General features: G+C 36.2%; 1 protein-coding gene across 1 annotated transcript; it reads left to right on the top strand.

The window, feature by feature from the left end:
- The first annotated feature begins 1,046 nt into the window (after positions 1-1,046).
- Positions 1,047-4,846, top strand: LOC143535013 (calmodulin-binding protein 60 B-like). The gene is made up of 8 exons (XM_077029363.1): positions 1,047-1,135; positions 1,419-1,494; positions 1,650-1,711; positions 2,816-3,309; positions 3,396-3,556; positions 3,642-3,845; positions 3,933-4,170; positions 4,246-4,846. Exons 1-8 carry the CDS (start codon positions 1,047-1,049, stop codon positions 4,794-4,796), a joined length of 1,875 nt encoding a protein of 624 aa, XP_076885478.1. The 3' UTR covers positions 4,797-4,846.
- The last annotated feature ends 6,564 nt before the right edge of the window (positions 4,847-11,410 follow it).

The raw sequence follows: 11,410 nt of genomic DNA, 5'->3' as shown, positions 1-11,410 counted from the left end.
CATGTATGTCCAAAATAAGCCTGCAACAACAAGCCCATACAAACATACTAAAAATCCACAAATTAAACTTAAATTCCAACTATAAACATATACACCTCAATCCAAATACCCCAACTATAAACTTAAAACTCCAAATAAACTATAAAACTACCCATCTCAATTGAAAGACCAAAAGGTTAACAAAATATAATCAACATAATTTATTGATCCATGTAACCTTTGATTTTCATACAAAATCTACACCTTAAAGTTTATGTTTATATTGAAACCTAAACACATCATAACTAAAAAGTATATATTTAAAATAATATAAAAAAGAATCTAAATAAACCTGCGTAACATGCGGGCTAAAAGCTATTTATATATATATATATATATAGGAGGAGGTTAACGTACAAATGAAATTAACGTGAGCATCAAGTAGAGTAATTATGTAATTACATCATAGAGTAATTACGTAATTACTCTATGATGTAATTACATAATTATTCTACTTGTATATATAATTATTCTATTTGATTCTCATGTTTAGCACGTTAATTTTATTTGTATTTAATCCAAACCCTATATATATATATATATAATAATTTTGTGAAACTATACACATGACCAAACTTAACGTAGGTTAATACTTAAAGATTAACGGTGTTAAGTTTGAAAACATAAAGTACAAAACAAGTCAATTTAAAATATAAATGACAACTAAATGAAATTTGTTGAGAAGATAAAGGGGATTATTGGTGGCAGGCACTCAACCCAAACTGAGACAAAACTTGGGTGTCTGACGTGGGGCATTGTACGGCTCACATCGCAGATCCAAGGGCCAAAAAAAGATGAAAAGAGAAAAACATTACGACACTCACTCGCTGGTCTTTAGAGAAGACTTTTCCAGTCACTGTGTTATTAGTGAGAGAGAGACCACGCAATCTCAATTGTATTCTCAGGTACTTACTTTTCAATCTACAGCTATAATTAATTTTCACGGTGGAATCTAAATTAGGGTTTTATATTTCTTTAAAAGAAAGAGGTTTTTAGGGTTTGTGGAGATGCAGACGAGGAATTCGATTAGGGAGAGAGGGTTGGATGGTGCCGAAGATGAACCGCAGCCCGAGCTGAAGCGCCCGGCCTTAGCTAGGTAGCTCATTTTTATCATTTTCAATTTCTGGTTAGGGCTTTCTTTCACTGCTAGGTTGTTAGTGCTTTCATCTGATTATTTTCTATGTGTTGATGGCTTGATTGGCTTCCGGTATTAACCATGTATGCCCCTCACCGTTTTTTATCGGATTGATGCTTTCAAGTAAAGATTCCATAGTTGGGAATCAGATGTACAAACATTCTTTTGATTTAGGCTTTATGAAAAGTTGATTTTTAAGTGCTTTTCAAAGTGCATCAATATCCTTCTGGTTTTATTTTTGCAGTGTAATTGTGGAAGCTTTGAAGGTGGATAGTCTCCAAAAGCTTACCTCGTCTTTGGAACCTATTCTTCGAAGAGTTGTAAGATGCTGCCTTTTACATTTCCGTTTCCATTTTATAAAATATTTCAGATTACTGATTCTTTTGGTTTTCTGTTTTCAACATTTAAAATATGGAAATTTTGTTGGTTTAATGACTACCCTTTCACCAACTCACTATTCGTTATCTGTGAACAGGTTAGTGAGGAAGTGGAACGAGCTTTAGCGAAGCTAGGCCCTGCTCGGTTAACTAATGGAAGGTGTGTTGTATATTGTTTTATAATTCATGCTTTGCATACATATAAGGTTGGGTGTAATATTGCACAACACAACTAACGATATCTTCAAGCTAAACACCTAACACTAATCAAAAGGAACTAAAACAAGTAAGCACACAAGAAATCAATCAAGATTGAAACAGTAGAGCAACTACATACACTCAACTGGCATACATAGACTATAACACGAGCCACAATCAAGGATGAACAATTAGAGTAGTAACTCACATACAATGTATATAACAGATGTAACAAACAATCTACTTGTGATGTTTAAGAAATTCTTACAGTTCAATAGTGGTAAGACGCACTAGTTAGAATCTCTACAGTGTGATTGTCGGTATACCAGGAGCTTGTCGTGAGCCACCTTTAACAATATTTCTGCTAGACTGTAGCTGCTAGACTTCAGCTGAAATACACAAAAACACAATTTCAGTCTTCAGTAACTTGTTGTACACTGCACTTGAAAAAAAGATGTTCCCGGAAAAGTTGCGGCGACGCCCGATTATTGTTGTTGCCGTGGATTTTGGCAGATAATACAAGGTGTAGTGGAAGTTATGAGTGGAATTATGTAACGAGCATCATGACAACAGAGGTTCGCCAGAAGATGCCACTCAAAAACGCCGCTACACTTAACTCCAATCGCTGGCAACATTTGCTGTCAGCGTACTAAACATTTTCTTGAAGGTCGATGCTGTGTGCTTAGGGTATTTTTGCTAAGGTGGGGCTGAAATATTGTAGCAGACGGCTCGCATAGAGCTTCTGTATAACGACAATCACATCATTGAGATTTCTAAATGGTGTGTGTCTTACCACGATCGCCTGTGAGGCTGTAAGTATAATCTTGCTTAAACATAATAAGCAGATTGTTTATAACATCTGGTATGTATGCTGTTTGTGAGTTGTTATTCTGCTGCTCGTTCTTGATTGTGGCTTGTTGTAATTGTCGTCTCAGTATACTTGTTGGGTGAACATAGTTGCTTGGCTGTTTTACCCAAGTACATTGCAGTTGATGAATCTATGCTGTATAACATCGATGATAACAAATTTTGTTTTTGTTTTTTTTATCTGTGTGATAAATTTCAGGTCTTCACCTAAGCGTATTGAAGGACCAGATGGCAGAAACCTGCAGCTTCACTTCAAATCCCGGATGTCATTACCTCTCTACACTGGAGGAAAGGTTGAAGGCGAACATGGAGCTGCTATTCACATTGTCTTAGTTGATGCCAACACCAGCCATGTGGTTACATCGGGACCCGAATCATCAATAAAGTTAGATTTTGTTGTCCTCGAAGGCGATTTCAACAATGCAGATGATCAAGGCTGGACACAAGAAGAGTTTGAAAGTCATGTTGTTAAAGAACGTGAAGGAAAGAGACCATTGTTGACCGGAGATGTGCAGGTCACACTCAAAGAAGGTGTCGGGACGTTAGGGGAGTTGACTTTTACAGACAACTCAAGTTGGATTAGGAGTCGGAAATTTAGGCTCGGTTTGAAGGTTGCTTCAGGGTTCTGTGAAGGGGTGCGTGTACGTGAAGCAAAGACTGAAGCTTTCACTGTTAAAGATCATAGAGGAGAATGTATGTTTGTTTGTTTGTTTTTCATCATGGGTTATTAATCATTATACACCATATTTTATAATTATTAATTATCATTCTCATGATAGTGTACAAGAAACACTACCCGCCTACTTTAAATGATGAAGTGTGGAGACTGGAGAAAATCGGCAAAGATGGATCATTTCACAAGAGGCTGAATAAAGAAGGGATTTTTAAAGTTAAAGATTTTCTTCGTCTTGTTGTGCGAGATTCTCAAAAGCTACGTAATGTAAGAATATAGTATGATTTATTCATTTATTGCGTTATATTGTTCTTTAAATGTGTGATAATTTTCCTTTTTAATTTTGTTTTAGATTCTTGGAAGTGGCATGTCTAATAAGATGTGGGAGGCTCTACTAGAGCATGCAAAAACATGTGTTCTGAGTGGAAAGTTTTATATATATTATCCAGAGGATAACAAAAATGTTGGTGTCATTTTCAATAATATTTATGAGCTTAGTGGTCTTATTGCTGGTGACCAATATCAATCTGCTGATTCTCTTTCTGATGCCCAAAAGGTTCTTCCTACTTTTCATATATTATATGATGCATATACATGTTATCCTTGAGTTGTACTTTATGCTTGATGTTTATCTTTCATGCAGGTGTATGTGGATACGTTGGTTAAGAAAGCGTATGATAACTGGAACCAAGTTGTAGAGTATGATGGCAAATCACTTGTGAACTTCAAGCAACCTAAAAGGTCGGGTGCATCTCGGAATGATTATTCTATGGCCTCGATAGAGTATCCAAGATCTTCAAATAATCAGCAACTACTGCCACGTCATCCTGTTGTGGGTCCTTCCGAGTCTCTCTCTGTGGACTCAAACCTGTTATTAGGAGGTAAACACTAAAACCCACCTTTTTACACTTACTATTATTATATTATTCTCACAATAACTTCATCATTCGGTTCAGGTTATAATGACAGTATGAATAATATGTACCAAACCACGCCACAGCTTGTGAACACCAATCCACATGGTCAGTATGACATAAATTTCTCTTCGAATGGTCACCAAGACAACGGGTTTAACGATAGATCTGAGCTAGCACTCGGTCCACCACAATCTTCGTCATCATCATCGTTATCATTCCAACCTATGAACACATCGGTTCAACAGCAGCCGAACATGAACATGTTTGATGACTGGTCCCAGAACATGTCAGAGGAGGAGATCCGCATGAGGAGTCATGAGATGCTTGAGAATGAAGATATGCAGCACCTTCTTCGTCTCTTCAGTATGGGCGGTGGTCATGGCGGTAACGTCACAGAAGATGGGTTTTCTTTTCCATCGTTTATATCGTCACCGGCTCCAAATTATGACTTTGGTGAGGACCGCAACCGCCCTGGGAAGGCAGTGGTTGGTTGGTTGAAGATTAAGGCGGCAATGCGGTGGGGGTTTTTTGTGAGGAAAAAAGCAGCGGAAAGACGGGCACAGATTGTTGAGCTGGATGAGGATGAATGAAATCGGTTGGATTGGATAACTGCTTTTAAACTGTCGTAGCGAATTGTTTAGATTGCAAAAGTAACTTTTAGGGTTTATCTAGGTGGTGTAATTTGGGTATGCTTTGTATAGTAAGAGGAGTTCATTAAAAAAACTTGTTTTGTTGAACAACTCAGATACATATTCATCTTGTTTTCCGTTTTCCTGTATAATGAATTTCGTGGTTTTTTCTATAATTCAAGATCATACCACGGTCCTCTCACGTGTATGCATCTTGTAATCAAGTTGTACGTTCTTACTTTATTAGTCTTTTTTTTTTAAACGGTAACTTTCATTAAACATGACGTGCACACGTTACTTAAGTAGCCATGAGTGGATGTTTAATTCAGAGGTTTTTTACCAACTGTTTTGACCAACCTAGTTAGTCAGAAAGTACTACTCATATTTTGCATGTTATTATTGGTTAAAATAAAAAACCCTTTTATGTTCAAACTAGTCAAAATTAATAATTTCCTGCGATATTCCAATTCTTTCACTCCCTCAATCATTTATTCGGTCTTTGTAACCACTTCTAGTAGCATTGTTGACCATATTTTGCCAACTATTTATGTATATATCGGGTTCTTGACTCATTTCTAACAATTAACAACATGCACCACTAGCTTTTTTCATGTTTTTAAATTAAATATGCCTAAAAAGTTCTGAACATCATTTGCCTAATTTAGAGCATTTTCAACTCATCTCCAAAAATTACGTGAGGGATTTTGCAAATTATAGAGTGGGGTTGTGAGTAGTTGCAAGTGTAAATTATAGGACGAAGACTCAAAGAGAGAAAATATAGTAATTTTTTTAAATTTGTGAAAACTTTGACACTATTTATTTTTATAGGGTGGAATGTAGTGCAAGTTTGACTCATGACTTAAAAACTAATTAACTAGGCGGACAGACGATGCTAAGCAGTTTAGAAAAATGTTTGAACACAACACGATTACTTTTATGATTTGTAAACGATTTAACATGGCCGGCTCTAAGGGAGGGCCAGGTGGTAGACGGACCACGGCCCGACACCCCCATAGGCCCAGATATATTTTTTTAGATTATTTATAGTTTTATAAAAAACAATATGCATATCTAATGTTTAAACTTAATTACACAATTACTAGCTTGGTTTAGTGACAAAGGGGTATGACTATTAATCAAAGGGTTGTAGATTCTAACCTCAAATGAGACATTATTTTTTGAACGGCCAACAAGCATAGAATGCCCCTAGGTACTTTGTACGGGGTGACCCAATGGCAAAATGCCACCGCCAGCTAGCCCAACCCAGTCATACGGAACCCTTAAGCGCCTCTAAGTTATCTCCAGTTCCGGAGAAATGTACAGAGCCCTTAAGCGCCTCCAAGTTACCCACCCGCCCGAAGGCTCATTGGTGGTAAAACCCGAACGCCCTCAGTATCGAATTGGAGATCACAAAGATCTCAGTCTTCCTTCATTGAGTCACCCATATCCCTTCCAAAGTGTTGTAGGTGGGGATTGAACTCCAGTCTCCATTAAGAAGCCCATGTTTTCTACCACTACACTACATTGGAAAGGACTCAATTGAGACAATTTAACCATATTTTTATAAAAAAAAAGTTTTTATACAACCAAATCCTAACCAAATAAGCCAATTTAAAAATTAAATTGTTTAAACCCAACAAGATAATGCTTTTTACTTGAACCCCAAAAATTTTTTGCCTTTGGCCCAAAATTTTTTAACCGTTATCCGAGCCGGCCATGCGATTAAGACAAGAGTGATTCACTTCAGGTTCAGGTAATGTGATAGCAATCTAATCACGAATTCTGTTAAGTTGATTGCGCAATAATTACTAGACCTAGTACTTTGGTGTGATAGCAAATAGACCGTAATACGAATTGTTGATACAACTGAATGCAATCTACCTAATTACTATTTTTATACTATGAAAACCAATTATTAAGAAATGACTAACAGCTATTGAATCAATGGTTACAAGAACCTAGTCCTAAATGCTGATGAACACAACCGAATAATTGATGCTAAATATGATAATCAGATCACAAACTGTTTAAACAATCACCATGAAAGCAAAGCAAGATAAACAACACAATCAATCAAGCTTTGAAACAAGTAAACACATAGAATTCGATCATAACCAATTTTACACAAAAACGTAGCCTAAAGTGATCACAAAGGTTTTTAGCCTAGCATATGCATGTCGATATCGATCTAATGAAAGGATGAAACCTTGGACTGATTGGACGAACCGAAGACTTCAAGATGATGCAAAATCGCCTGGTGCTTGTCTATGCATGCTGGAACAAGAGATATGTCGAATGAAGGCTGAAAAGTGTTTTTATAAAATTTAGGTTATTTTTCCCGTTTTTGGACTCCTTTGCGTAGTGCGAAATTTTTTAGCTTTGGTCCTTCGCGTAGCGCGAAGGAAAAAATAGTCGGGCACATTTTCCTGATTCTTCGCGCCATCCCTTCGCATAACGCAAAGGGCCTTCTTAATAGGGAAATTTTGGCATTTTCTTGTTTTATTCGCTCGGACGCGTACCAATCAATTCCGCTCTTCTAAATCATCAATCCAAGCTTGTATTTAACGTCAATAAGCATCCTTAGCGTCCAAATACTTGAAACACAGAAACAAGCTTGGAGTACCAATGTTCACATAATAGTTTAACTAAATACTAAATAATTAATATAATATAATACAAAATATACCCGACCATCAAGGAGTCTCGTGGCTTTAAAAAAAAAGTTATTACAAATTGTGAGGCTCATTCTTAAAGTTTGAATTAAAATTTTCCTCTAGCTTGAACTTTGAATTTACTTTTTCAGTTTTTCATCTTGTTTAGATCAAGAACGTAAAGAAATTAAATTAGGGAAAGTTTCTAAAATGTTCTATTAATGGAGGTAGATTTTCCATAAATAAAAGTTTTCAAAAATGCCTTATGTAAACACGTCTTTGACGACCTATTAGCCTCCAATGTACGTCATTCACGGCATGTTAGCCTTTAACATGTATTTCATGACATGTTTGTCCTGTTAATTGTTTTTTTAATACTACATTATTATAATTAATTTTACTCATATTTGGTTTTTTCATAACATGTAATGCATTAAGTATTTGTAAGAACCCCAAAATCGGGGTGTCAAACAGTTGGAATATCATATCATAAAATTTACAAAAAATAAAAAAGTGGCACGTTTATTTAACCTCAAATACAAATAGCGGAAGTCTTTCTTCCCAAAACGCGGGAAGCATCTAAAATGAAAATAATTAAGTTGGAATGAATTGCACTTTTGTGTAATTCAAAACTCAAATCTATGCAACGGAAAGATTTAAATCAAGATAAATAAACAGCTTGCCATAAAATTCGTTCAATATAAATATGTTATAATCTTTAATTAATAGCCAATATAAAAATGGCATAACTCTATTTAAATAAATATGTTTTTCAACTAGAAATGTCATCTTCAAATGTCGGGTAGCCTCGAGCACACCCAAGGGGTGATTCAAACATCCGCCTAACTTGCGATCAATCTAACATGCATACAAAGTCAGCCAGGCTGAGTGAATTCATGTTTTTATAAATGTAAGAATGAATACAATATAGGCAAAACATTTAACCTTCACAATACAATGAACAGTAATAATATACTAATATTAAAATGTTTATTCATCACGTAAGTAAAGTAATACATCTTTCTTCAGCAAGCACACGACACGAATCTCCTCACCTTAAGTCACCAAACACAAAGTAAAGGACTTAAGGAATTTTACATCCTCACCTTAGATCGCCAAAAGGGAACTAAGGAATTTTAACATCCCGCCCCTAGGACAGATAAACTGTTAGGGACTTCCTCACCTTAGATCACCAAAAGGGAACTAAGGAATTTTATCCTCAAATTTTGATTCGGTCATGGCTTGACAAAACATTCACATAGACATTTACACACAACTACATTTAGCTAATGCATAAGCTAAACATTTCTTGAACATACGCATACATTTAGCTAAAAATTAAGCTAAACAATCTTCGAGCATACACATAAATTTAGCTATTAAGTAAGCTAAATAATCCTCACATATGGACCTAATAAAATATCTAATTTCCTCTATATATATAATATATAAGCCTATGATAATTTCATCCACGGGTAAAATTAGTAAAGTAACTTTATGTTATGCATGTTAGTCCAAAACATTAAATCATTTAAAAAGGGGGCATCATGAACTCACATGCGTGCAAATCCAGTCTATCAATAAGCCAAGTGACCGTCTAGCAGCATACAATCAATCCAAGATAACATGATAATAATATATGTAAATATACCACTAACTAGGCTTAAGAAACTTCAAATAGTCAAACAGGTCAGCAACTCCTAACAGAAGTTGGTACGGTTCTAACCTGTAAAACCTGCGACCTAGTTTTCTATTAATGGCCTAAGGGTTCCCAGAAACCATTCTAAGTACTTTAAGACCTGCTTTAACCATTTAATATCAACCTGACCCGTTTTCCAACTTTGATTAACCACTTATAGTTTAAGAACACTGTAACGGGTTGTTTGTTTACAATTAGGGTTGTAACAAGAGTTAAACCAATCCAATACCCATCCTCATTCAAATTACTTAATAACCAGCCCTCGATTACATGATTAATATCACAGTTCATCAACTAATTCAACTGGGAAGCAACTGGGGTGCAAAATTACACTCGATTCACTTCAAGGATACCGAATTCACGCGTTAATGACTCGATTGTTTAATCGTCAACCAATTCAGCCCCGGATAATGAAAAAGTCATAAAATAAAATACAATAGGTACCAATAAGGGTTCATGACCTAAATTGGTTTCAAGTTCATCACACAACATGCTTGCAAAATCCCTAAACTAAAACGAACCAAAACCTTAAAGGAACATTCTAACAAGATTAAACCGAACCGAAGCCCTTCATCAATCAAACTCATTTGCAACAGCCCTAATACCACTTTATTACATTCCTCTTTCAATCAATTACAATTGGTGTGTAACAGATTACACAACTTCACCCAGTTCAATTTAAAAATGTCGAATTCATGCGCTAAGAACTCGATAGTGTGATTGCCAACCAATTCAGCCCCAAATAATAAAGAAGTCTTAAAATATAATACAATAAGTCATTATAAGAGTTTAGGAACAGAATTGAGTGTCAGTTTGGTCAAACAACACATGAATCACAAAATCCCCAAATCTAGTCGAACCGGAACCCTAATTTTACAATCTTTGCAATAAACCGACCAAATCAAATCTATTAACTATGAAGTTCAAGCATAACGATATAGACATACCTTAGGATCTATCGGAAGAAAAAGCCTTAAATCCTGAACTTCACAAGGTTCTCACTCCATACAACCGACGCATCTGTTCGCTTATAAACAACCTATAAATAATGTTACCGAAAAACGTCCTCAAACATCTTTCCCGAAAAATTTCTCATATCCCATAATCATACCAAACGTTACATAAAAAATTCACCAAGTCATACCTTCGAGTATAAGTTATTCTAAACCCATACGCACAAGATCCCAAAGTGTCGGCGCGAACAAAAACTAAAATGTTCAAAACTTGAACATACGAACTCCGATTCGTGCAAATCACATATCTACGAACTCGTCTTGACATGTCGGATCTTAGAAAACTACTGCCACCATCCAGTTTTGCACGTTAACAGTCGAATAGCTCGAAACCGTATCAAACGAACTCCGTTTTAGGCAAATAATATATCCACGCATTCGTCTTGCCAAACCCCACCAGAGACACCGGTTCCTGCCACCAGAAACTGCCGCCATCGTCGCCGAAAATCCAAGCAGCTCGCTGTAAAACTGTCATCCGGAATGCAAACTCTTTCTTGTTTTGCTCATAACTTGGTCATACGAACTCAAAATCAAGCAAATAATATATCCACGCGACCACGTAGCCAAGATCTACCACTCAGAACCATCGCCTCTGTCGGCTGCCAGTGGAACCATCACCGGTGACACAAATAGTGGCCAGACTTCTTAGCTCCTTTGCCGGAATCTTTTTTTGATCAAACCCTTCCTCTTCCAAACATCCCCAATCCTCCATACCCCCAATTAAAACTAGAAATTGACGAATTCACCGACTAGTACCACCTCCGTTGTGCATCCTCTTTCTCATACTCTCTTTCTTGGCTATCCTGGATTCACATATGAGTGATCTAGGGTTTTTTTTCTTGGTGTTTTAATTCACCAAATTCAGACTTTGGTCCCTCTAGTTCTCAAACCGACTCCTTGCTCCCAAAGTTTCACCAATAATCTTCCGTGTAAATACAACCGGGTCCCCTCAAGTCAATTAAACATATGCATTACATTTAAAATCGCATTCCGTCATATTTGATAAAATCTCGTTTGACACTTCAAAACCCATAGACAGTAATGATCGAGGTGTTACAAGTGATTCCATTTCCCACAAATTTATGGGTGTTATGGTTTTATAAACTTTCAAATATACCTTTGAGACATGCTTATTTTTTCTACGTGTTGTCATAAACTGTACTTAAAACGAGCCTGGTCAAATTTTATTGAACATTTCGATATCAATTTGAC

The sequence above is a fragment of the Bidens hawaiensis genome, unplaced genomic scaffold (genome assembly GCF_021521415.1).
Source record: "Bidens hawaiensis isolate Kalapana, Puna unplaced genomic scaffold, B.hawaiensis_p1.1 tig00000760_1, whole genome shotgun sequence".
Taxonomy (NCBI): domain Eukaryota; kingdom Viridiplantae; phylum Streptophyta; class Magnoliopsida; order Asterales; family Asteraceae; genus Bidens; species Bidens hawaiensis.
Note: the sequence above shows the minus strand (reverse complement) of the source record. Positions and strands in the feature narration are given on the sequence as shown.